The sequence below is a fragment of the Corylus avellana genome, chromosome ca1 (genome assembly GCF_901000735.1).
Source record: "Corylus avellana chromosome ca1, CavTom2PMs-1.0".
Lineage (NCBI taxonomy): Eukaryota > Viridiplantae > Streptophyta > Magnoliopsida > Fagales > Betulaceae > Corylus > Corylus avellana.
In genome coordinates, this window is record NC_081541.1 from 13,781,412 (window position 1) to 13,809,096 (window position 27,685).

Below are 27,685 nucleotides of genomic sequence, written 5' to 3' on the forward strand. Positions count from 1 at the left end.
ATTGCCCACCACCCAACCGGATCTCTCTCCCTCCCTCTCTCTCTCCGCCGGCCCAGCCGGCCCATAGGTGACCATGAGGGTGGCGCGTGGCCACCCTATGACCTAGGGGTGGCCTGCGAGCCACCCCATCCAGCTTTGGGGATGGCTAGTGGGCCACCCCTAGGCCATGGGGTGGCCGCGTGCCACCCTAGATGTGGCTGGGGTGGCACGCTGGGGGTGGTGGCGAGCTGCCCCCACCTCTCTCTGGGGTGGCTTCTCTTCCACTTGGGTGGTTACAAATATTTAATTATTCTTTTTAAAAAATAATAATTAAACCTGATATAATCTGGTGGTTTGGTTTTATTTTCTAAACATGTTTCATGCTAAGGTGTCACATCTTTAATGGTGGGCACAAAATAGGGGTTTTGTGCACCGACCACATTGAAGATATTCTCTTTTAACAAATATACCCATAGTATGTTCTTTGGAGCTTTATTTTATAAATAAATGAATAAACCTCTCATGCGGTCATTGCATAAAAAGAGGGTTTTGCAGCACCCAATAGCATAAAGACATCAGATAAAGAGAAAAACATGCACAAAAATACTCTAGATCCTAATACACTTGATTTTTCTCTTCTTTCTCTTCTTCTTCTCTTCTTCTTCACCACCTCTTCTTCTCTTTCTCTCCCACTTTCTCTTCTTTTCTGAGTCACGCTTTTGTCTCTTCTTCTATGGGTCGTGTCGGCCAGACCCACAGGTCTCCTTTCTCCAGGTGGCAACCCTCTTTGGCGGATCCCCTTTATGGTGATAAAATTCCTAAAGCGTTAATCTTTCCTTCTAGGTTTAGTTTTGAATCCAAAAATGAGTTTTAAGACATTAGAAACGATTTTTGAGGCATTAGAATCTGATTTTGAAGTTGGGTTTCGCAGAAAAATGGTGCCGGAGATGGTGACCCACGACTGGGTCTGGCGAGACCCAGCCGTGGGTCATGCTAGATCCACGGTTGGGTTTGGCCGAGACCCAACGGGGTCAGGCCAGACCCTCGCTGGGTTTGGCCACGACCTACTTGGGTCTGGCCGAGACCCAGCGTGGGTTTGGTGGCGCACGACGATTCCGGCTGGCCGAATTCTCTCTAGCACCTGTGGTTTTGTTGTTTGGTTTACTGATGCTGTTTGGTTTTAGATTTGCTGTTTTGATTTTATTTTGCTAAAATGAACTTGGTAATGTGGCAACATATGAGTGGATGCTGCAAACCACCCATTTTATGCACTGGCTGCATAGTAGGGGCTCTCTAAATAAATATATTTCATGCCCCATTTTGGCCATAGGGGGTGATTCAACTAACTCGTATGGCCAAAATGGGGTGGCTAACCAGCCCAATTCCCCAGATTTTTCTTTTAAAGTTTTTTAAATTTTAAATTGGAGTTACCATTTTTTTAATAGTTTTTGCAGTATACGTGGCACGCCATATCATCTGGTCAGACTAATCTGATGATTTGGCTTCAATATGTGACATTAGGGACATGTGTCACCATTTTATGAGTAGTGACGTAAAGATCCATTAAATATTTGGATAGAAATTCCAAATGCGTTTTTTCAATAATTAAAGGTACTAGTTGTAACACTTTTTGAAACCGAAAAATCTATTTACTTTTGGCCCTAACCATATGTATTAAAATTGCATGCCGTGTCACACTGACCCGCACAATTATTAACACGTGGAAATGTTGTTACATTTAAATGACACGTTACATCGCTTGAACGTAATCCAGACAAATAAGAAGTCCACATGCAAGCTCGGGAGTGGCCATTGGCCCAGCCAAGCTCGGGAGTGGCCATTGGCCCAGCCAGTAGGACTTGTGACACTAGCTTTTCTTGTCTGAAAATATCTCTTTGGGCATTATATTATAAGGTAGCCGCTCTCTCATGTTAATTTATCTGTCTACATGCAAATAAACAAACAACATTACTCGGCCTGGTGATTATCTTCATCCATTGGGGAGATGGAAATGCTCCCTATATCTGTAAAAAGCAGCCATAAACTTGAGTTCCTCTCTTTCCACATTATCCAAATTACACCTTTTGATTCCTGAATCTTGTTCGTATATTATAAGAAGTGTTTGGAACCCAAAAATCCAGCTATGAGACACATGTTCCATCCAGCATCAATAGGACTTTTAAGCAACAACAACAGCTGAACCCCTATCAATGCGTTCATGCTGCAATTTCATAGAAGGGGCATGAATATGATGCTAAATCTGGATTGAATTTTTGTTTTTTTATGGCGGTGTATAGAAGCCTGTCCTTTTCCATTAAATCAATCGCAAAGGTCATAAATTCTGGAACAAATCTAAAGAGATTTGGTAATTGCCTTGAATTATCTAGAACTGATTTGCATGATAGAGAAGATAATCGTTGTGTACCAAATATTTTATCGAGAGATGGGTACCTCTGCTCACAAGGGTTAGGTCGTTGGTTGTTCGTATTTCTTCAATTACCTGATATACGGTTCTTGCGGGTGGAGTCGTATATTCAGAGTTTACCTGAAGACCTGCCTTGAAGGAGTTTCTCATCTTAAAAAAAGAAAAAGATAAAAAGGTGGGACTGACTTTCCTGGCATCAATTTCTCATCTTTGTATGGTATGTTTCAGTTTCTTTCCTTCCTTTATACCAAAACCCAAAAGCATTTCTCATGATGCCTAAACTTTTTCATGCCTCAGAGTCTAAAGGCTATCAAACTGTTCCTATAAAGCCAGAAGCACCATGAGTACAATGCAGCAGCAACCAGTTCTAAGGAATTTGTCCTAACTACATCCAAGAATATGATAGCATGAAACAGATCCAAGACAGCCAACAAAAAGGAAACAAGTAAAATGCAATTGTAAACACTAGTATTTGATGCTAATGGTGACAACCACAATTGAAGGTAATAAGAATTGCTGCTGTGATTTCTTCCAAAAATCAATATAATTTCAAGTGATTAGGATAATACAAAATACTCAGAATAACATACAACATTAACATTGACTCGTATCGATAACTTACCAAAATGTGAAACAGAGAAAGAGCAACGTGGAGTTGCAAGCAGAGCTCAAGAAACCGTCGAAGATATCTTGACAGCCTTGAAAGCGGGGTGAAGCAACCCGAGCTCGTCCTTCACGTCGAGTGGATTGTTTGTCTCGTTCCTCACCCGCTTCACTCTCCGGCTGCCCAGCGACTTGTGCGTAAACCCATAGATCTGCAGGATCTGATTGTCTCCGAAGTTGTACGCCCGGTCCATCTGCCTTAGGCACCGCTCCACCGGGTAGTCCCCGAACTTCCCACATGGCTTGCACCCGACGAAGTGAGTCACGAGTGGCCACCGGTGGTCGCCCAGCCCCGGATGGTAATTCTCCATCATCTCCTCGTACCTGTCCACCAAAATCCCCCAATAACCGTGAAGATAATACGCGCTTTCTAGATACACTTTGTTTCCCCATTTGTCTCTTTCCTTCATTAACAGATACACCATAGCCGACTGGTCGTCCGCCTCGAAGACCGGCCGGCCCTTGAGCTCTCGCGTGAGGACCTTCCCGGCCTCGTCTCGGATCTTTCCCTTGGGACCCATTGGAGCCCACGCGTCGAGAATGTCCAGCGACCACTGGGAATTCCGTAATAAAAAGCTACCGGTGTTCAACCCGATCCAATTCTTGTCGTCGTAGACCATCTCGTTCCAACCGTGCATCACGAAGTTGTGGTCCTTGTAGCGCTCCCAGGGGACCTCGAACGCCATGTCGGTGAACATTGCGTCACTGTCCATCCACCAGAGGAATTCGATTTCGGGGTGCGAGAGGAGGAGTTTCCGAATCAATGGCAGTTTCGCCCAGAAACCAGCCATCTCGGCGTCTAGAAGCGCCATGTTGTAGAAGATCTCGATCCCATGTAGCCTGCAGTAATCGATCTTGTTCTTGATGGACTTCAACAGGTAGTGATCGCCGACAGGGTTTTCGCAGGGTTTCGGGGAAGAACCGGTCACCAGAAGGACCCGGGGCTTATTTGGTCTGATAAAGTTCGGGAATTCCGGGTTATTCTTGAGCCACTCAGCTCGCTGCTGGTCCCAGTCCGAGATTTTCGGGCCGAGACTGTATGGTTTGTTCGGGTCGGGTTTTTCCTCCGGTTCGTCGTCCACGAGGATCTTCGAAATATCGAATGTGGCGTAATTGTTGGACTGGTCGGACTCGGAGTCGGGCTGGACCTCCACGAGAACGCGGCGGGGCTCCACGCGCCTGCCGCGCGAGTGGAGGTGCTCGCGGATCTCGTTGAAGTCCTGCTCTGGTGTCCCGAACTTCCCGGCGCCGATGGTTCCGCGTAGCACGACGAACGTTAGGAGGAGGGATAGGAACCACAAGGTGCCGCGGCAAGCCGTCCGCTGGATCTGGCGGAGTCGGCGGGCTCCCAGACACCACTCAAGCATTTTCGTTACCCCCACTCGCCAAGCTGACCCGGAGAATTCAGACAAAGAAAGAGAACAGAGACAAAAAAAAAAAAAAGAGTGAGGAATTGAAGGCAACTAGACAAGGATTCAGGAAGTTCTCATTGAAAACAAACCCTAATTTGATGGGCTAGGGTCGTAAATATGGAGAAAAGTGAGGGGCTCTTTTATATATGACAAGTCGGTGGAGCTGAAGAAAGAAAGGGAAGATGCACAGAGACAACGCAAGAGTGTTCGGACATAATTTTTTCTGTTCTTATAATAATAATAATAATAATAATAATTCTTTTTAGTATAAAAATTGCGTTATTCTTGCACGTCACCACGTTGACAGACATAGCCATGTTGTCTACACTCTACAGTGCGTCCTTTGATGGGTCCGAGGCGTGCCATCCGGGGACGCAATTACCTGGAAATCTTTTTTTTCTTTTTTTTTTTCCAATAATAATGAGAGTTAATATTCCTAATTATACCTCAGAAAAATAAATAAATAATTTATGAGAGTTAATTAATTTATTTCGTATTAAATGGGAAAGATAATGAGTTGCGGAAAGAAAGAGCGACATTGGGATCCAGAGCATGTGTTGCGTGGCGCCGGCTGAGAGTTGTTAATACACAGCATTTATTCAAATCACGTGGGTTTGCCAGTTGCTGGGCGTCTTTGTGAATCTGTGATGTCAACAACTACTATCCTTTTCGCGTTAACGGACGGCCAACATTACTCTATGCGATGCTGACAAAATCAGCGTTTGACCCTGTAAAATTACATTCACGCGTTATTACCTACATTACATAAAATTCTAATATTCTAATCGACCTTATGAGATTCAATTTGACAACCTGGCATTCATCAACCGTCGAGAATGTCCATTTTGTCTCATTTGATACAGGAGCAAGATTTTTATGCTTCCGATTTTATTTTATTATATTTAATAATGTACACTTGTGTTACTTTATTTTTTTATGACAAAATATTTATCATGCACAACTTTCGATGTATGAACTATAATTTCAACTATGGAATGATCCATCAAATGTGAGAGACAAAACATCAACTCAACTCAACACATGTATTTACATGTGTTTACTTTTTACGTGACAATGAAAATCACCATTAAATTTTAAATAGTTTAATTTCATAATTGATGTGAAATATATTTAATCTATCTAAAATTCAATAGGAATTTTTACTGTCACATTAAAGAGCGGGCACTTTGAGAGTAAATTCCACTTTTATTAAATATGATACAACATTGATTTAAAACGGTTTTTTTTTTTTTTTTTTTAATTTCAAATTTACGGAAAAATCATATTTACTCCCTAAGTTTTCATTTTTATTTGGATTTAGTTTTTGAGTTTTCAATTTCAAGAATACATAAGTTTTTTAGTCACTTTATTGTCAAGAATAACGGTTTGTCATATGCCACATATATCTCATTTAACATGTCAATACCCTACTGCAATGCCACATCAATAAAATACAAGTCATTCATAATAATAAAAATCGTACTTAAAGCCAATTAATCTCACGCTTCAACATCCTCAAATGTAGAGGGGCTGAATCGTATAGGAAGCCTTTCCACAAATGCCGCAAGTAGGCATCTCATGGCATGCCTCAAACCAATCATACCATTGAATGGGATCACATTTTCAAGATGGATGGATGAATGCAATAGCGACTCTAAAAACTTATGGCATTTCATATAAACGAAAAAATAGCTCTACTCTTGACACCCAATCGGATGGATGGTTTTCATCCCACCGAGAAAAGTCCATCTTCATGCACGGAAAGTTGTGGTCATGATTGTGAATCGTGATGACGTGTTGCAGGTGGGATCCAAGGTGGCGATGGTCCCTCATTGCAAACATGATCATGGAGGACTTGCCTAATAAGCTCCTTCAACTGCTTCACAAACCCTGAGTCAAACTGTCTCTAGTGAAGCATCCTCCTTACGCGGGGGATTTCTACTAAAGGCCATTGTATAAGTTGTTAAATCTAAAATTTCTATCACTCGCTTTTGGTTGCGTGTGTAGGATATACAATCTTTTTATTTTTTTTTATGTTTTACCCCTACCCTAGATAAGAGATACTTTTTCCTTTGTGAGTGGATAAGAGATACTTAGAATGCAATAAATTGGAATAAAGGCCTAACTAAATCTGGCTACCAAATAGCTATAATTTCCAACACCAAAACCATAATAGAAGAATCCCTTAACTTGGATAAGCCTAGCCTTATACTGGTATAAGGATCAAACCTGGTTTAGTGGAGTTGAGTAGCCAAACACGTCTTCTACCTCTCCAAATACTCACTTTTAGGTCGCACCTAGCAAGAAATCAAGTGCGGTTGACTCTCCATGGTCGTAAACCTCTGCCACCCACATTCTCGGCTATAGGAGAGAAGCGTCACCACAAGAGGAACCTTATTTAGCCACACACAAGCCTGGCAATGCTACTGTCTCAATACTGTAATGCTGCTCAAGTGCCACCCCTACAAGTTTAGGCTAACGCACGTCAAGTGTTGTTGCACTCACACCCAATGGCACCACCCACCGAACAAGGAAGCTTCCCAAAAACACTAATTTGGTACAAAATGATAGGAATTCAAGAGTTTCCATCGATTAAAAATCATAAAATATAGAAATTAAAAGGATAATAGATCGCTTCGAGGGGGTCGAACCGCTAATGACAACTTCGACGGAGTCAAGCCTCCACAAATTACTTATAGCAATTGACTGAAATTATTCATTTCAAGGAATTTTCGGTACGTAACTTACATCTTATTTATATGGGCAAAACAAGTCCAACATAGAAACAAAATCAAAGAAAACATAACCAAGCATACTTAGCAATCAAGCAAATCAAGATAAATTAAGAAATTAATCAAGAAATTATTAATGGTTTTGGTTCAATTGGTGAACATTAGAAGTTGTTACTAACTTAGTGCGCAGGACTCTGCAACATCTGCCATAAAATATTATAGTTAATCGCTCAGCAGAAAAAAAAAAAAAAAAAAAAAAAAAAAAGTTTGACAATTTTGATTTAAGGAAACAACGAACAGAAAAAGAACAAGTATTGTCTAGAAAAAGACCACCAAACTAGCATTATAGAACTACATACATGGCACAAACATTTGGATGCTACAAATTTCATTGTGGGGGCGAAACCTAATTACAAAAATGTACATAACAAAACGTTATACAAAAACCAAAATCAAAGAAAAATAAGCTTAAAAGTGACAATACTTAGATAAGCTGCCCATGCCACACAAGGCTTAACAAGATCTTTGGCAAACGGATTCACGTTCATCCCTCGGAAGATCTTGTAACAAGCAAAAAGAGCCACAAAGTTGGCCGCACAAAACACAAATGCGAGCCACCTTGCTCCGATCACGAGCACGAGAGGATCCCACACTATGCTGAGCGAAACTTGAGTGAGGTAGAGGAGCAATGCATCCGGTTGTGCATGAAATCCTCCGTCCGCCCACACGAGCCACGCCGCGAAGCCCATTAGGAAAGACGACCCTAGGGAGGCCAGGTGTATGAACGAAAGAGGCGGAAACCAAAGGGGCTTGGCTAGCACACGATACTTGCGGCCGGAGCCGAACATAAAAATGATGAACATGGTTAGTGAGATGGGGACGGTGATGGCAATGGCGAGAGACCGGAGAGCCCGTTTGGCGTTGGTGTTCTTGGTATTTTGAGAAGCCATGGCAATGGAATTGTTGGGGGAGAGAGGGGATGAAGAGACAAACGGAGATTTATTTAATGGGAGACATTGGAAGGCAGCAAAAATGAGCGTTATGGAGCAAATTTAGGGGTTTCATAACAAGAATGTGGTGTATATATAGCCTTCTTTTAAACACAAAAAAAAATACAAAAAAAAATCTGAGATGATGGGGCATTTAAAGAAAGGAATGGAGTATAAAATAAATATAATTTTTCGAAAATTAATTACCTGTTTCATTTGGCAACCCCATTACTTGTTCCATTGTGATTTGTGAAAGCTCTGTAGTAGTCTTAACTCCATACCTTACTATAATTGGTAACATAATCAGATAGTCTTATCTTATTAGATCATCTAATATCTTCAAAAGGCCAAAAAAATTAAGTGCACACGAACACATGGTCAAACTTTTTTTTTTTTTTTTTTTTTTAAATTAAAAAAATGTTAATGTTTAAAAATATAATAAATATTGAGTTGTTGTCACTTGCGTGCAGTGATTAAAGATATTTCATTAAAAAAATTCATATCATTTCTAAAGCTAAAATTCTAGGACATCAATTTTCTGTAAAACAGTTGGAAAAAATATCATGTTACCCTTTTAAAATAGTGTCAAGTGTCTATAAATATTTAAAAAGTTCATTAAATTATGAGAAATGTTAGGTATTCTTCTAATGTTCTCCCAACTATGATGTAACTTTTAAAATCACCAATAAATTAAAAGTCAATAATGATAATCTCAAATTGAACGGTTATTTTAAAAGCTACATCAAAGTTAGGAGGACACCAAGAGAATACTATAAGAACACCTAACATTTTCCTTAAATTATTAAGGTTATTAATAATAGTTTACTAACTTAGACTAAATTTAGTGTGCCCCTTAAATATTTATAGATACTTGGTACTATTTTAAATGAGTTTGAGGATATTTTCTTTAGACTGATTATCAAAATTATCATCCGATCAAAATTTAATAATCATTTATGAGAAATTTAATAGTGATTTTAAAAGTTACATAAATGTAACAATGTTGGGAGGATACAACAAAGACATGGGTAATGTTAGAGACTATCTTTTTATCTTCTTAAAGTTGATGTAACTTTCAAAATTACCATTAAATCAAAATTCAAGTATGATTCATCTAAAATTTAATGGTAATTTTGAAAGCTAGCTTTAGGAGAATGAAAAGATAATAAAAAAAGGGTTCCTAACATTATTCTTTCTTTTTAGCATTTTGTCTTTATGTACCGCAAAAACAATGTTCCAAGTTTAGTAATTTTTTAAAAGGTCTAGAATAAATTTCAAGTATTCAACTAAAAAGAGAAATAAAATAAAATAAAATATATACCTTAAAAAAATAAAACATAAAAAAGCATAAATGCTATATATATATATAGGACCCAAGCCTAATCCTTTGAGTTTACTAAAAACACTCTCTAGTGGCTACAAAAGAAACAAACAACAAAACGGATTGAGATTCCCAATAATTTTGTATGCACATTGTGAAAGAGTTTATATAAAATTTACATGTTCAGAAAATTTTGAACTATCTCGTCACCTATTTGAGTGCATTTGTTGCACTTTAAGCTTCATTTGTTTTGGTATAAATTGATTAAGACTTTGTCAAGACCCGCCGAGACCTCACTGAGACTCGATCGAGACATTGTCGGGACCCCGTCGGGACTAGGTTAGGACACTAGCCAAGACTTGATCTGGGCTTGTTCGGCACCTCGCCAAAACCTGATTGAGACACTACCAAGACCTGGTCGAGACCTTGCCGGGACGCAATTAGGACAATGTTACTATGTTAGGACTTGGTTGGGACCCAACCAGGACACCGCTAGGACCCAATTAAGACACCGACAAAATTTGGTCCAAATCCTACTTGAACCCGGTCAGGACTCGTGGGACCCGACCAAGTCATCATCGGGACCTAGTCAAAATATTTTCATAATTTAAAGTTTAATATGATTTAATAATATTAAAAAAAAATTGTGATTTTTCGAATGCTAACGTCAAAAAATATTTTTCTAAAATTCATTTTCAAAAAAATGTTTTCGACTTAAAATATTGTTTGACGGAAAACATTTTGGATCGCGACAAACGGAATCTCAGACACAAAATTGTTGGAGAATCGGAGATCTTTGGCAGGAACAAACCCGTAATTTCGCCCCATCACCACTTCATACTTTTTCCCAGTCCTTCCCCGAGTTGACCACGCCACGACGCCTTTCTCTGCTCGGCACTGCCATTAAGCGAAGCCTACCCAGCAGAAAAGACGCCGGAGATGGTAATTTTTTAAACATATTCCACACAGTAACAAATAGAATCCTTTTAAATTGTCATATATTATTATGCATTTTTATCATTTTTAATGAAGGCATGTCATAGATTGAATTTAGGGGTTTTCTTCCTCTCAGTGTGATGGAAAAGTGTTTCGTTAGTAACTGTGGATCTGTTCAATAAACTTCGCTTCCCTTGAATCATCGGTCTATTTAAAATTTGTCTACCATTTTTCTTTGGTTGTATTCTGTTTGGTTGCTTGGAAAATGTGTGAAAGAGAAATTTAATACTGTGATAATTTTGTTTTTTTATTATTTGCAACCCTAGAAATCAAATCTGTATTAAATTTAGGTTGTTTTTTTCCCATGCTTCGAAGACCAAATAAATAGAAAACACGAGATTGTAATTTGATTTACTTTGTTTCCCCCCGTTTTATTGGAAGCCAAACAGTGGGCCATGGGGTCTGAGTTTTTGATTTTTGTTGAGCCGTGGTGCTTGATACATACAAATATGTGTACCTTAGTGGTCTACCATGAAGGAAATGGAAATGTTTTGAGCTACTTTCAGTTGATGGGTTGAAGTATAGAAGAGAAAAATGTATGCATTTCTGAGTTGGGATAATTATGTCGGTCGGTTTGTTTAAACCCCAAGGGGTTGGCTCATTGGTTGGACAGCTTGGGACTTTGAGTATGCTCCTCAAGGTCTTAGGTTCGAAACCCACTGAGTGCAAACTGCTTCTTAGGGCCATCAGACTGGGAGTTCGCCCCTTGAATTAACCAAGATACACTTGTGGGAAACTCCTTGCTGAGGGCCTGTGCACCCTCGGGATCAGTCGGAGTGAAGCTCTGGATACCTAGTGCCAAATCAAAAAAAAAAATGTTTGTAGGTTTATTTAGAAAGGGTGTGAAATTACAATGTGGTGCACAAAATATAGTAAATATACTTCGTTGTAGAAACCTTTTGTTTATGACTAGTTTTTGTTTAGAAAGTGTGTGAATTTACGTTTTGGCACTGACATCATTGTTTGCGTTGCTTAGTTGTGGAAACCTATTGTACTAGGTTGTGTTCTAGCTTGAGTATATGGGTTATGTGTCCAACTTAGCTTTGTTTAAGGTACATATTTCCCTCTTGAGTATATGGGTACCAAACACTCTCATCCGGCTTGCCAATTTTGGCGGACAAAGTTTTCCTCCAAACTAGGTTGGAGGAATTTCCTTCAACCTACTCTATAAAAATGATATGTGTCCATCTTTTTAATAACATGTGAGATGCACATGAGTTTTTAATAAAATTTATTCCAACTTTGTCTCTTCTATTAAAAAAACATGTGCATCTCACATGTTCATGGACACATGTCACTTTTATAGAGTAGGTTGAAGGAAATTTTTTCAACCCAGTTTGGAGGAAAACTTTGTCCAATTTTGGCTTGCCTAAATGTTAAAATGAGTCTAAAAGGCTAGGCATCCGGCTCACCAAATTGCTGAAATATTTGGTGAGTGTGAACAATGCTCACCAGATTTGGTGATGTTAAAATATAAATTAAATGATTAAATTTACCTTTTCCTATCAGCTTAGCTTTTATGACAAATGCTGATTTTACATGGTATCAGAGCCAGAGGTCATGAATTTGAATCCTGATTTCATCAATTTATCCCATTTAAATTAAATATCTCATGTGTTGGGTCTCACTTATTAAAAAATAGTTTGAACCCACATGTGAGAGATTGTTAAAGTATAAATTAAATGATTAAATTTACCTCTTTCTATCAAGTTAAGCTTTTAGGACAAATGGTAATTTAACGGGTGAGCACTATTTACTTGCCAAATCTTGTTTTTGTTGCCTTTTTTAAGGAATGAATAAAGAAATCATTGAAAAAGATTATTTAAATGGAATAGTGAAAGTAGATCGGTAAAATGCTAGGCTAGATGTAGGTGTTGTGAAAAAGTGGGTAATTAAAATAGAGAAATGAGTTTTTTTTTAGCGAAAATAAAGAGTAAATTTGCTGAGCTAGATGTGAATGCTAGGTATATATATGATTGATGCTTCGGTTTTATGTATCACTTAGATACAGTTTTGCACTAGATGGGTATGATCTGGTTCAAGTTGGAGGGCATGCACTGACATGGGCTAAAGTGAGATTGTGATATATGGGAACTGCTTCAAATGGAACTATAGCAATAAGTTTTTTCTTTCCTTAAAATGCCACCCTTGGTTTAAAGTTCACCACACCCATGAGATTTCCTTCATTAGCAGCATTTGAGTATGTAGGTTTTTGAAGCAAATACTTTGAGACCACTCATGGGAAAATTGTTTTTGTATACTAATACCATTTGAATACATTTAGGAAGCAAAAAATTGTTGAAAGTTGCATGAATGCTGGGTGGTGGTTGGGTCGACGTTATTGTGTTACTGGGTACAAAATGGTGATGATCAGCCCGAAGGGCGATTTTCTAGTTGCCATTAACCTTGTTCCCCAATTTTAATCATTTGTTTTGCTCAACTATATTAAGTACCTTCTCTGTTAAGCCCCTAAAAGTTCATTCCTTGACCCAATCTTGTTATGAGTTTTGGAGCATCTAAAAGAATAACACGATGGTGATTTTGCTGATAGTAAACCATCATGTCTATACGTTTGAGTCTTTGCTAAAACATGTGGTGATTGGGAAAACATTGGTGCAACTGCTTCTAGAGAATCAATGCGATGGTTAAAACATTTGCATACGAGGAGAAATGTCTAGTTAAGTTGTTTACTTACAGTATAATGAACACTGTATAGTCGTGTCTACTTCACCTTCATCAGCTGAAATTGAGTTCTTTCAAGCATCACTTTTATGTCCACCAGCTACTTGTTCCATCTTAATAATTAATGTAGCATGTTTTGATACTTCTGCAAACATTTTATGTGGTAGTGTCTCTTTCCTTTCTTTTCTGCAGGATGGGCATGACACAGATGACCCTAAACAGAGCACTGCTGATATGACAGTTTTTGTGAGTTACTCTATAACTTTGAGAAATTATTTTATTCATTTGGATAAATTTAGACTAACTTAACACAGCCATAAGGATGGTTACTGAGCAGATTAAGGTGCTCAGAATTACTTTCTTCTAATAGTTACCTGGGGAAAGCAGTTATTTAACTTTAAATATTGAGGGTGTACTTGAAAAATGTGATGATGGCCTCGTCCAATAATGATCAGGAAACTTGCATAAATTATTGTATTCCAGACTGCCTGGCGATGGTGTATATCATCCTTTGGGGCTTCCCCTTTATTTTCCGTCTTTCAATAGTGTTTGGTGCTTGTTTGGTAAAGCACGCCATTTTGAAGTCCTGATGCTTATATATGAACAAAGAAGAAATGAGATCCATATTTTCTATTAGTAAAAAACACCTGCCTATAGTGATAAGGGTCATTTACTTGATGTGATTTGAAAAATAGTCTTTGCTGAATGTTTGTACTGATTTTTGCAGGTGCAAAATCTTCTTCAGCAGATGGTGAGTTTGGTATCTCTGTATTTATGAGATTTAGTAGTTGAAATTTTGGATCCACGCTCTGTGGCTCTAGATATGGTGCTTATATTTTTGCAAATTTGCAGCAATCCAGATTCCAGACAATGTCTGAGTCCATCATCACAAAGAATATCCTTCTCTTATTCTACATATTGCAACACTTATTAATCTGACACCTTACTGAAATGAAACCATACAATACAATTTTACATCCCTTGTTAATCTGACATCTTAGTGAAATGAATCATGCCATTTGTTCTTCGTAGCATTTCAATGGAGTCCATTTTGTTTCTGTATGCTCCTGTCTAAATCTAGTTGGATCATGTGTGACATTCTTTCAGCATCTTCAGTAAGGACATTATTAACACAATTTTTTTTTCTTTCTTCATGATTGGGTTGGGGTGGTTGGTGTTGAATAGACTCCATTAATAAGATTAGGATTTTGCCTTCCACTGATGTGAAGAGCACATCACCTTTTATTTTTATTTGTATATCGCATTTGACATTTTTTCTCTCGATAAGTACACCATTGATTTGGTTTCCTAGTGTGTGTGTGTGTCCATTAATTGAAATGAAGGGTTGTAGTTCCATCCCAAATATTAAACTTGTGCCATCAAATGCTGTGGAATACAAATCTGGAACAATTTCACTTCAATATATTGCTGCAAGTGTTGCTTAGACGGAAAATATGTAACATGCCATGCCACCTTGCCCTACATGGGAACTGATATGATGTGTCACATTGGTTTCTTTAACTGTAACATACTTGACGAGATGGGCGGCAGGATAGATGAGTTAGAGCAGAGCATCAACGAGCTCAGAGCCGAGATGGGAGTGGAGGGCTCACCTTCTCCTTCGGTCCCTTCCCAGCCAAAGCCAGAATCCAAGTCAGCCGCCGACGATTCAGTGTAATCCTGATTCGTATGTTTTTCCTTTTCTGATTTGGAAGGAGAATCCGATGTTGATGCGTTTAAGAGTAGATTAATGTTCCATGGATTCGAAACTCTATTTTGAATTGTCCATCTTTAAGTCTGCGATGTTCTCGTTTTACAGAATGCTTATGTCTGGTTGAGAGAATTAAAACCTTGCTATACTTTTTCCATTACAATTTTCAAAATGCTATTGTGTTTGTTGGTTGGTGCCATTGACAAACTGGCACTACTTCCTGAAAGTTTACCAGGAAAGGTATTTTACTGTATAGAACATCCACCACTCGTGAAGCTTCTCACTGTCCCACGTAGAAATGAAAGGCACAACAGCTTTAAAAAGACGGAAAAAGGAAGTAAAAGTATGTTTATCCCTCCATGATGTTGTCCTATTGGGTGCTGATGTAGATGTTATGGTTAATTTATGCTAGCATGACAGAGACGTATGGGGCACGTTTTAAGCGTCGCACGGAAAGCTTAGATGCCATAATAGTGGTATCCCAGTCATTGATTTTGATTGATATTGACTGCCTTAAAGGAAAGCTGGTGCATGTGAGGCTTGCCCTAATTGTTGGTCATCAGAATAAGATTCCCGAAAGCATTATCACTTCATTTCAAAATTTCAATGGAGCCTGGCTGGGGGTTTGGCCGAAATTTTGGAAAAATAATCAAAACTAAATCCCTTTTGCAGAATTTGGAGAAAGATAGAAGAAACTTCATTTTATTTCCAGAATTTTCTTTGCTTTGTAATCACTGAAGTTTAAGAATTTATAAAAATTTGCAATGTCACTTTCTCGAGAAAATAACTTTCATACTCTTGTAAAATTTATAAAATTATCTAACTTATATATATATATATATATATATATGAAAGTTTCTAATGCCTCCACTATAATTTAACCACCCCCCCAACAAAAAAAAAAAAAAAAAAAAAAACAACATGATTCCATTTGGAAAGGACCAGAACATTGTTGTACTTGTGGACTCTATTGGTTCATCTTTCGCACCAACCTCCCTATAAGAGAATTCTTGGGATATTTTATTATGTATAATTTTTTTTTAAAAAAAAACTCAATAAAAATTAATTCAAAATAAGAAATAAGAAATAAGAAAATGATATGATAAATAACAACAATAACTAATATTGACATTAACGAAAGAAGAAAACAATAGTAATACAATACGGTTATTCAAATCTGCTCCTCCGCTATGTATAATAATTGGGTAACAGCAACACAGAAGCCCCAACAATACTAATAATAATAAGCACAATATATAATAATAAAAGGAAGCCAATAAATTATATTGAAAAATAAAACTAAATTTCAGCGCCTACAGCGAGTAATCGCACTGCACCCACGAGTGTAGGGATTGGCCTGAGCACCAGTTCGGCAATTGTAGTACGACGCGCCACGTCGAGAGCAGGGCACACTGTTCCTCCTCAGCGCACCGTAGCTTATGTACTGCTTCGTGGCTAGGATGCGCCGGTGGCTCTCCGAGTCCATCGCGAACTCCTCCAATTCCAACCCCGCGCCCCCGCCAGCGAGCAGGCACTCGCCGATCGAGCCGCGGCACTCCGATTGAATAGGGACGCCTCCAATGAAATCAAGGGCCGTGGAAGAGCAGAGCGCCAAATGGGCGGCCAGGATTGCACATAGCACGAGAAAACGGCAGCGATTTGCGGCTTCCATTTTGGGGAGATGAGGGTCTGTCGGTTCTGTTTGGAGAGGGAGAAGGGAATTGAGGGCAGGTTTGCGATTATAAGTGACGGTGGGAGAGGAAATGCCACTGGGTTTGGAGGTAATTTACGGAATCATGCCACTTGACTTTAATACGAATTCCCTTTTACCCTTTGCTTGCTTGTAATCCAAGAGTGTCATAATAAAATGACTTAAATGGACACCCACTAATCAGCTTTTGACTTGATTTCTACATTTAATATTTAGAACTATCTCTGCCCTTCCTTTTAATTCTTTCAAAAAAGAAAAAAATAAAAAAATAAAAAAAGGTTAATTATGAGCTGTTTGAACAGTGAGGGCGGCCAGGCCAGTTAGTGGACAGCTGAGCCCATGCGTGAGTGCGACAATTGGATGATTCCAATTTCCATTTGTGAGTGAACGAATGAATGAGATCAATTCCTTTCCCACCAAGGTTTCCAAAATCTAACGCGGAAATGCCCCTATTTTTTTTTTTTTTTTAATTGAATGGGTCCATTTTGTGTGCTTTCTCAAGTTCTAATTATGAGTGATTATAGAGATAATTATAATTTTTATAATATTAAATTAATATGATAGTCCATATAACATTTATTATGTTACTAAACTAACTAAATTTATTTGTTAAATGAGTTATAATAAATTAACATGATAAAATAATAATAATAATAATATGAACAAATTGGCAATTCTCTCTCCAAGAGCCCCTTTAGCGCATTTTGTGCCGTAATTGAGGTTTCATTAGAGAATAGAGACACAGGAGCAATTCCACGTCACAAGACATCACAATTACAATTGTTTATATATATAAAAGAAATTATTGTTGTTATTATTATTAGTATTATGAAATATATGTTAAATGAGTAGGTTTGACACTAGTGGAGGATCATTTAATGAATATGGTCACCTGATGTCTGTTGATGGTGTTTCTTTGGGTATTATAGTTTATTGGGTAAAGTTTACTTAACTCCTTCAAATTATTATTCTAATGACAATTTACCCTCAAAACTACTAAAACAATGACAATATACCCTTACTTTTAACAAAATGACAAAATTACCCTTACTAAAATAAAAACAAAAATATTAAAATTTATTTATTTTTTCAAAATTTTAAGGGCATTTTTGTTTTATTGAAAATTATATAGGGGTAATTTTGTCATTTTGTTAGCATTGGGGGGTAATTGTTATTGTTTTGGTAGTTTGGAAGGTAAATTGTCGCAATTGATAATTTAAGAGATAAATTGTCATTGAAGTGATAGTTTGAGGGAGATAAGTCAACGTTACCTTAGTTTATTTATAAATAGATTTCTAATAAATTAAAATCATCAATATGATCCCAGTAATGTTTTAGGAAAGATTTGGCTATGGAACAAAAAGGGTGGTTGTATTGTCAAATCAACTAGGGGTTAAAGCAATGTCGGTTTTCGGCCCATACATACTCCCACCTTGGCCCAAAGATAGTTGTAGGTAGGCGGCCAGGTTTAATACTAACCTCCCAATCGTAAAGGGTTAGTTATCGCCAGCAATGATGAAGCATGGTGGGGCGAAGTAGATATTCTTTGTTAGAGTACAGTGATGAGAAGAAATGGGAACTATCGAGGTAGAGAGAAGTGACTCCGGGTGAAAAAAACAAAAGAAAAAAAGAAAAAAAGAAGAAGATAAGAAGGGAGATTAGGGATTAAATTATTATTATTATTATTATTACATATAAGAGCTCACGGAGGTTGAGTTATCAGTTTTACCGGCAACCTAAACTCAACTCCTAACCCCTGATTTGAATAGGTCATCCTTTCAAAATAAACTTTGCATGCCCACTTGATGAGTTGGGGTCACCTGGTTGAACAATGTCGAGGCAGGTTTAAATTGTCAGGTCAGACAGTTTGGGCCGACTTGCTGAGCAAACCTAAATTCAACCTAATGGATTTGTTGGTTAGAATCTTCTTGGATCAAATAAAATGAAAATCTCTTTGGAAACCTAGAATCCATGAGAATCTTAAATTTCTCATTGACAAATAAATTGATAAACTCTAGTCTTGACGTGAAAGATTTATCAGTCATGCACGCCCATGTGATGTATATTCCTGCTCATCCTATAAATTATGCAATTTAAAGGCTAAAAATATTGGAATATTGCCCCTCGATCAATGTGTTTGAGGTTTATGTACCATCTCTACTTGGTAAGTTATATGTACAAGATTTTTCTCGTACTTAAAAAAAAATAAAAAAACTAAAGCACTTGATCATTAATTCTCACTACTCACAAGTAGTATGTCATCTCTGTCCTTGACCTGTGATTGTGCATCAATTCTCCAACCTTATCAATGGAGCATTTACATCAATTTGAAGAACAACCAAGCCTCTTCTATTTTGAAAATTCCCTTTTGAAAACACTTTAAATCCTTTTTTTCCTCTCTCTCTACTTAATTCTTTCTTCCATTAAAATATTTAAGCTTTTGAGACAAATGAGAGTCGGTAGACTTTTTAATTAGGGTCAAAGAGAGAAAAATGAATAAAAATATAAAATATGAAGGATTTAGAGTGATCTTTTGTTGACAAAGAATTACTGTAGCATTTTCTTTAAAATGACAGATAGAAAGAACGGGATGAAGGGTGATTTTAAATAGGCATGGTTCTTCAAAATTTTAAATAGGTGTGATTTTAAAATTGACGTGCTTTTTAAAATCACATTGAATTTATGATGAATTATTATGAAATTTTGATATAATGGTGATTCTAAAATCTACATCAATTTTAAGATGAAAAAACAGAAATGCAATAGTGTCTTATAGTATGGGAAGAGTTAGTGTCACTTTTGGAGGTGTAAGTGCAAAAAATGTAATAATTCAAGTGGTTAAAGTGTTTTTTTTTTCCATTTATTTATTATTCTACTTTTTGTTTTATTTGGGTTCCGTCTTCGATCATAAATAATTTTTTCTATTTTATAAATAACTCAATTTCATGAGGCGTAGTCTTCGGCGGATGAGAAATAATTTGAACTTTGAACAAGCATCTCTGTGTGTTAATGATGCATCTATTAGCTTCATTTTCGAAGACACAAATACTGACTTCTGTTGAGAATGCAACTCAGCAACTGAATGTTTGTTGGCACAGTCAACTTAAAAAACTGGAGGCTGAAGAGGAAATTAATTAAATCAATAAACAATAAATCAAAGGGGTAAAAAGGAAACACAATTAATAAATAATAATATTCCATCTGTTCCTTATATTTATCCCCTTAATTTAATTTAATTTTTAGTTTGAATATTACGTGGCTGGCTGGCTGCGTTCTAGATGTAACAATTAAAACAAAAGAAATTGTATTAAACCGGCAATTAATGTCCTCTACTCCCTCCACAAACACACTCCTTCAAACCCGTTGAAAGACGACCTTAAAATAGGCATGCATGCAAGGACTTGGTCTCTCACCATGAGTTTCTCTTCTTCCGACCTCATTCTTCCTAAGTTCCACGTCTGATCGATTCTCTTGTGATTAATTTGTTTATACAAAATTTCTCCCTTCCCATACCCTTTTTCCAGTCATCTGATCGAAGCTCTCTTCCCAAATGGTTTGCTGGGTACGTAGAGGAGTTTTGAGAAGCCTTTTGCATGCATGCAGTTGTTCAAGATTTCATTGATTTCTGTCAACGCGGGGGCATGCAATGATCCGTAGGTTTTTATGTTTTCATGCAAATGTTATAGAAATTGATAAATTTCTAATTAATAAAAGAAGAAAAAGAGAATTATATTGATTTTGATACGTATAGCAAGCAAGATATATTCAAATAATGGCATCCCTCTCCGGCCAACCATCAAAGAAGAGCATGCGCACCTCGAGAGGCTCCGATGGTTCTCTGCCAGGCAGCCGTAACTCCGGCGGCCAAACCGTTAAATTTGCGAGGCGAACATCAAGCGGACGATATGTTAGTCTGTCCAGAGAAGACCTGGACATGTCGGGTGAGTTGTCGGGGGATTACATGAACTACACGGTGCACATGCCGCCGACGCCGGACAATCAGCCGATGGACACGTCCGTGGCTGCCAAGGCGGAAGAGCAATACGTTTCGAATTCTCTTTTCACCGGGGGATTCAACAGCGTGACACGTGCACATCTCATGGACAAGGTGATCGAGTCGGAGGTGAGTCATCCTCAGATGGCTGGAGCCAAGGGCTCTGCATGTTCCATGCCTGCTTGCGATGGAAAGGTCATGAAGGATGAAAGGGGAGCTGACGTCATCCCTTGTGATTGTAGGTATGTCCTATTCTTTGGTATAAATATTCAATCTCAAACTAGATCCCCTTTCCTCTTTCCAAATGAAGTGTTTTATACCTTATGCTTCATGAGACATGATGCCAAGTGGCTTACCACCGAGCTGCGGATACACACAGGGGTGGGTATGGGCGCCCGCCCTTGGTAATTTTTTTTTTAAAAAAAATATTTTTATGCCCAAATTTTGTAGTAGCCTCTATAAAATAAACCAAAATTTCATATTTTTGATGCTTTAGCCCTTATAAAACTCAGTCCAGCCCAAATTTCAGCTAAAAAATTAAAGTAAATTGAAGGAGATGGTGTTTTACACTACTTTTTACCTACCAGGTTACCACAAATTTTTTTTTTTTTGTGCTTGTTCATTGTTGCTGGCTGCTACGATGCCGTGATTCTGTTTTGTAATGCTTGTGATAAAAGTTCTCATGTCAGAGTAATGAGCCGTCTTTCGCAGGCCGCAGTTTCATTAGATTTTATTATTTTATTTCTGCTCCTATTAAGATAAAGTCCTGGATCCGCCACTGAGTTATACTTGAGCCAACCATTTGAGTTTATCTTTTAAGATAGCTAGATTGTGATCAACTAGGAATGCAATATCTAAACAATATTGATCGAATGTGTTGTGTAGGTTCAAAATTTGTAGAGATTGCTACATGGATGCACAAAAAGGAAGTGGTCTATGCCCAGGATGCAAGGAGGTATACAAAATGGAAGATTTTGAGGACGAGTCTCAAGATTTTTCAAAAGGAACGCTGCAATTGCCAGCCCCAGACGGCTCAAAAAGGGATCCCAAAAACATGTCTATGATGAAGAGGAACCAAACCGGAGAATTTGATCACAACAGGTGGTTGTTTGAGACAAAAGGTACCTACGGCGTTGGAAATGCCTTTTGGCCCCAGGATGATGTCTTTGAAGAAGAAGATGATGAGGGGTTCAAGGGGGGCATGTTGGACCCAAAGGATAAGCCTTGGAAGCCCCTTAGTCGAAAAATTCCAATTGCCGCTGCCATCATCAGCCCTTACAGGTTAACATATATATATACGTGCTCTCAACTGACACTCTTTCTCGTTATTATAAAACACACATTTTCATGTATGGATGAGATGGTATGACTGTATGAGTATCTCATTTTAATCCACGTGTAAAATACTTAATTGAAATGTATAAAATTTTGAGCCCCTATGTGAAGAAAAATATTAAAATATTAATTAAATAATTAAATTTGTATTTTCCTTATAACTTAAACTTTTGTATTAAACGGTAATTTAACATAATATCTTAATATCTTTAGCGGTCCTTGTAAATTAGTTTTTTATCTAAATTTCGCTACTTTTCCTTATTTTCTTACTTCAGCCATCCCCAACAATTGCTATAAAAGTTTACGTACTATACTAAATTTAAAGTAATATTTTATTATATTTTTTTTCTCTCTTTTTTTTTATGGGAAAAGAAAAGGAGATGATAAAAAATAATACTGAAAAATAATATTTAATTATAATAAATAGTTAAAATAGATGTTCGGATGAAGTGTGGAGTTAAAATCTAGTAGCTAAAATGAAAAAAAATTGTATTTTAAGTAGTTAAAATGAAAACCCTTGCCCGAGATGCTTGTTGTATACCTTCCATTAATTTGAATTAAATATTTAAGAGAGATGATCTACCTGCTCTGCAGGTTGCTGATACTTGTTCGGCTTGTGGTGCTGTGTTTCTTCTTGCAATGGAGACTGACACATCCAAACGAAGACGCCGTCTGGTTGTGGCTGATGTCGGTTGTGTGCGAGACATGGTTCGCCTTCTCATGGCTTCTCGACCAAATTCCTAAGCTCTGCCCCATCAACCGTTCTACAGATCTTCAAGTTCTCCACGACAAGTTTGACATGCCGTCGCCGTCCAATCCCACCGGCCGCTCCGATCTTCCCGGCGTTGACTTATTTGTGTCCACGGCTGACCCAGAGAAAGAGCCGCCTCTTGTCACTGCCTGCACCATCCTTTCAATCCTATCCGTCGATTACCCTGTGGAAAAGATTGCTTGCTACGTTTCTGACGACGGAGGCGCCCTCCTTACCTTCGAGGCAATGGCGGAGGCGGCAAGCTTCGCTGATTTGTGGGTTCCGTTCTGTCGGAAACATGATATTGAGCCGAGGAATCCTGAGACTTACTTCACCTTGAAAGTCGACCCAACAAAAAACAAAAGTAGGTTGGATTTTGTGAAGGATAGGCGGAGGGTGAAGAGAGAGTTCGACGAGTTTAAGGTGAGGATAAATGGGCTTCCAGACTCGATTAGGAGGAGATCGGAAGCTTTCAATGCGAGGGAGGAAATGAAGATGTTGAAGCACATGAGGGAGAGCGGCGCTGACCCTTCGGAGCCCATGAAGGTCCAAAAGGCCACGTGGATGGCTGATGGGACCCACTGGCCTGGTACTTGGACTGTCTCTTCTAGTGAACATGCCAAAGGTGATCATGCCGGAATTCTTCAGGTACATGATTAATTATTGTTTACTCATTTCCATTCTCCAACACCCCCAAGGGGATGAGTGAATTTTGGCCCCAAAAGAAGGGTAAAGTAAATTCAAACTAGAAACATCTCAATATTCAAAACCAAGTTGGTATTTCTAAGGCAAATCCAACGTTGAATTTATGTGATCACCGTTGGTAAAATCAACTATAAGATTAAACTGAGTTTGATCTAACGGTTGAAATTAAGTAATCATTAATAATATTTATGGTCTAACGGTTAAAATTAAATAACAATTAGTTAGTTATAATTTAATCTAAGGGTTATAATCTAATATCTGATAGTCAAAGTTAAAATAGCAGTTACTTATTTTTAATTGCGAAATTACACGTTTGTTACTGAAAATGCATTAAAACCGCCATTCTAACACTCTAAAGAACAAATAAAACTCTCTCATCTTTCGTCTCTCTCAAAACCCTATCTAGCTTTAAAATTCGAGTCTCTCTCTTTTGCTAGAATTGAAAATCAATAAACACATGCAAACTATAAAAAATTTATGGACTTTATTGTATTCTAAAGAAATATTTTTCTTAACCCCGGTGCAAACTAATTAATTCCCATGCAGGTGATGTTAAAGCCCCCTAGCAATGATCCGCTAATAGGAGGCACAGACGAAAAGATCATAGACTTCTCTGACGTCGACATACGCCTCCCCATGTTTGTATACGTGTCACGTGAGAAACGGCCCGGCTATGATCATAACAAGAAAGCTGGCGCCATGAATGCACTGGTGCGAGCTTCGGCCATCCTTTCTAATGGCCCATTCATTCTCAACCTCGACTGCGACCACTACATCTACAACTGCAAAGCTGTCCGTGAAGGAATGTGCTTCATGATGGACCGCGGAGGCGAGAACATTTGCTACATTCAATTCCCACAGAGATTTGAAGGCATTGATCCCTCCGACCGCTACGCCAACAACAACACCGTGTTCTTCGACGGAAACATGCGTGCCCTTGACGGTGTGCAGGTATGAAAATCCGAAATTTCTTTTAAATTAGTATTAAAAAAAATATCCTCCAACCCATTTAAAATAATGTCACGTGTCTAGAAAAATTTAAACATTTAAAATAGGTACATTAAATGTTTATAATGTGTTAGATATTTCATTTAAATTGGTTTGGAGGAAATTATTTTATTGAGATGTTTGAAATTTATGCATGTGAGTATATATGCAGGGTCCGGTTTATGTTGGAACTGGGTGCATGTTTAGGCGGTTTGCTTTGTACGGTTTCGACCCGCCGGAGGTGAAAGAAAATCCTCAGAAAACTGACTCTGAGATGCAAACATTAAATGCCAGCGACTTTGATCCTGATCTTGACGTGAATAGGCTGCCAAAGCGGTTTGGAAATTCCACAATGTTGTCGGAGTCGATACCGATAGCTGAGTTCCAAGGCCGCCCCCTTGCTGATCATTCTGCTATCAAGTATGGACGACCTCCTGGTGTTCTCCGGGTCCCACGAGACCCTCTCGATGCCACAAGCGTTGCCGAGGCTGTATCCGTCATTTCTTGCTGGTATGTGTATTTAATCATTTAGTTAATAGTTTAATATTTAGGTTTCGTTGTTTGACAGAATGTCTAGTCTATTGAAAAATGAATAGCTATTTCTATTCTTTAGTTTGGTAACAACGCACATGCAAAAATTAGAATTAAATCAAAATAATGAAAACTCCATCCCCCCCCCCCCCTTTTTCAAACTCATATTAAAAAAAAAAAAAACTAAAATTAAATAGGTGGCCGACTACCCCAATCGGTGGTCAAGTCATCCACTTTATTTTTCATATTTTTAATTTTTTAATTTTATTTTAAGTTTAAAAAAATATATATTGGTATTTTTGAAAAATGTAACCTATTCTCTAAGGATTAGCTAAAGCACTCATTTTTTAGTATATTAGCTAATCTTGTGTGTGAAATTTTAAAAGTCTCATGGAAATAAACTATTCCTAAGAATAGTGTGTAACCAAACAAATGAATAGCTATACTGTAGGATTAGTTATTCCTTTCCCCGGTTATATTCTACAAGGCCTTATTTTCATTGAAATATGAGGTAATAAACTAAAGAGTTAAGGTTCCAACTCATGAGCACCTCTCACGCTCATATTAAGGTAATAAACTAAAGCATATTTTGTAGCTAGTAGTCCTTCCAAAATTTTAAATTCCGTACCTTCAAAATTATTGATTTTTATGAAATAATCCCTTTAAAATTTTGTTTTAGTATTGCCCCCTTTGTTGATATTGATATGATCAAGTTAAAACACTGAGTATCCTAAAAATCTTAAGCTCATAAACCGAATTAGCAACATAATTCTTGTGTGTTTCTCTCTAGTACTTCCCTCTCAATTTCATTATGATTTTCTTGGATGTGCTCATCAATTGGACTCGTGTATAATTTGAACTTTAAAAGTAATAGAATCTCAATGTTCATCAAAACCATGCGAGAACCAATTAAACACATTATCAAATATTAGCAAGTTTGGATTTATCTTTCTTATAGTAACATGGCATTAAATTGCATTCGTACAGGTACGAGGATAAGACGGAATGGGGTGACCGAGTGGGATGGATTTACGGTTCGGTGACGGAAGATGTGGTGACAGGCTATCGAATGCACAATCGTGGGTGGCACTCGGTCTACTGCATCACCAAGCGTGACGCATTTCGAGGATCAGCTCCAATCAACCTCACCGACAGACTCCACCAAGTGCTCCGATGGGCCACCGGCTCCGTCGAGATTTTCTTCTCTCGAAACAACCCCTTGCTGGGTTCCCGCCGCCTCAAGTTTCTCCAACGCATGGCTTACCTTAACGTCGGCATATATCCCTTCACCTCCATATTCCTCATCGTCTACTGCTTCCTTCCGGCGCTCTCGCTCATCTCAGGCCACTTCATCGTGCAAACGCTCAGCGTAGCCTTCTTGATCTACCTCCTAACCATAACAATATGCCTCATCGCGCTCGCCATCCTGGAGGTAAAATGGTCCGGCATTTCGCTGGAGGAGTGGTGGAGAAACGAACAATTTTGGCTCATTTCCGGAACCAGCGCGCACTTGGCGGCCGTCGTCCAAGGACTACTCAAAGTCATTGCAGGGATTGAGATATCCTTCACGTTGACTTCAAAGTCAGGGGGAGAGGACATAGACGACATTTTCGCAGACTTGTACCTCGTGAAGTGGTCGTCGTTGATGATTCCGCCGATCGTCATTGCAATGGTGAATATAATCGCCATTGCCATTGCATTCTCGAGGACTATTTACAGCACGGTCCCTCAGTGGAGCAAGTTCGTCGGAGGTGCGTTTTTCAGCTTCTGGGTGTTGGCTCATTTGTATCCTTTCGCCAAAGGGTTGATGGGGAGGAGAGGGAAGACGCCGACGATCGTGTTTGTTTGGTCGGGTCTCATCGCAATCACGCTTTCCTTGCTCTGGATCGCCATTAGCCCCCCTAAGGCATCCACGGCAGATGCTAGTGGAGGAGGGTTTCAGTTCCCTTGAACATCGTCGACACAAAATATATATGATCTTTATTAAATTACTCTCCTTTGGAATATAGAGTTAATAGCTAGGGACAAGAAATTATATGATTTTTTTTAGCAACTGTAATTGTAAATACTATGCATGCGATTGCGTCATGGATCTTGGAAGCATGCATATATCTTTTTGTAAGTGAAAAAGAAGAGGATATTTCAATTCTCTGTGATATATATATTGATACTTTTAAGAGTTATATATTGTGCTTTTTTTTTTTCTTAATTTTTTATATAGATATAATTATTTTTAATATTAGTAATTAATTAAACGAGATTTGCAAAATATTCCAGATCAAACGCTAATCGATTGATATGTAGAAAAGAAAGTTCTCACCGTAAGAACAAATAAAAGGAACTGTAATATTGATAAGCTAGCGTGCCCTCCGACTTTTAGTTTCAATACTAATTAATTATATTTCATATGGATTAAAATTTTCAAATTATAAGATATTCTCTCACAATTTTGGCAAATTTTCACAAATTATAATATATTTTTCTCCTCTCAAGTATTCACGCATTTGCGTTTTAGGGTGCGTTTGACATTGCAATTTCACGGGCCAAACCCACGATTTTTTAACTAAAATTGCAAAATTAGAATCATTTGCAGATTGCCTATTTGCGTTTAAAAAAAACACAAAAAAAAAAAAGGGTAAAATCCACATAATCCCCTCAAACTATAACCTAATTGACAATGTCCCCCCAAACTTTCAATTGCGACAATGTCCCCCTTAAACTACCAAAACATTGTCAATGTCCACCCCTAAGAATAACAAAA

The 27,685-nt window shown here is 38.1% G+C and overlaps 5 protein-coding genes across 5 annotated transcripts; 2 read left to right on the top strand and 3 right to left on the bottom strand.

The window, feature by feature from the left end:
* Nucleotides 1-2,901: 2,901 nt before the first annotated feature.
* On the bottom strand, nucleotides 2,902-4,684 carry LOC132167509 (xyloglucan 6-xylosyltransferase 2-like). Its single transcript, XM_059578504.1, has one exon. The coding sequence runs from the start codon at nucleotides 4,432-4,434 to the stop codon at nucleotides 3,073-3,075; it is 1,362 nt and encodes a 453-aa protein (XP_059434487.1). The 5' UTR covers nucleotides 4,435-4,684; the 3' UTR covers nucleotides 2,902-3,072.
* A 2,979-nt stretch (nucleotides 4,685-7,663) lies between these two features.
* Nucleotides 7,664-8,161, bottom strand: LOC132186959 (translocator protein homolog). Its single transcript, XM_059601127.1, has one exon. The coding sequence runs from the start codon at nucleotides 8,159-8,161 to the stop codon at nucleotides 7,664-7,666; it is 498 nt and encodes a 165-aa protein (XP_059457110.1).
* Nucleotides 8,162-10,248: 2,087 nt separating this feature from the next.
* Nucleotides 10,249-15,067, top strand: LOC132189705 (heat shock factor-binding protein). The gene is made up of 5 exons (XM_059604483.1): nucleotides 10,249-10,463; nucleotides 13,392-13,445; nucleotides 13,927-13,950; nucleotides 14,052-14,094; nucleotides 14,732-15,067. The coding sequence occupies exons 1-5, from the start codon at nucleotides 10,461-10,463 to the stop codon at nucleotides 14,875-14,877; spliced, it is 270 nt and encodes an 89-aa protein (XP_059460466.1). The 5' UTR covers nucleotides 10,249-10,460; the 3' UTR covers nucleotides 14,878-15,067.
* Nucleotides 15,068-16,010: 943 nt separating this feature from the next.
* On the bottom strand, nucleotides 16,011-16,666 carry LOC132165263 (protein RALF-like 33). The gene has a single exon (XM_059575750.1). It carries the CDS (start codon nucleotides 16,580-16,582, stop codon nucleotides 16,217-16,219), a length of 366 nt encoding a protein of 121 aa, XP_059431733.1. The 5' UTR covers nucleotides 16,583-16,666; the 3' UTR covers nucleotides 16,011-16,216.
* Nucleotides 16,667-20,393: 3,727 nt separating this feature from the next.
* LOC132188273 (cellulose synthase-like protein D4) lies at nucleotides 20,394-26,878 on the top strand. Its single transcript, XM_059602697.1, has 6 exons — nucleotides 20,394-20,857; nucleotides 21,501-21,896; nucleotides 22,545-23,349; nucleotides 23,953-24,357; nucleotides 24,566-24,903; nucleotides 25,912-26,878. The coding sequence occupies exons 1-6, from the start codon at nucleotides 20,394-20,396 to the stop codon at nucleotides 26,873-26,875; spliced, it is 3,372 nt and encodes a 1,123-aa protein (XP_059458680.1). The 3' UTR covers nucleotides 26,876-26,878.
* Nucleotides 26,879-27,685: the final 807 nt, after the last annotated feature.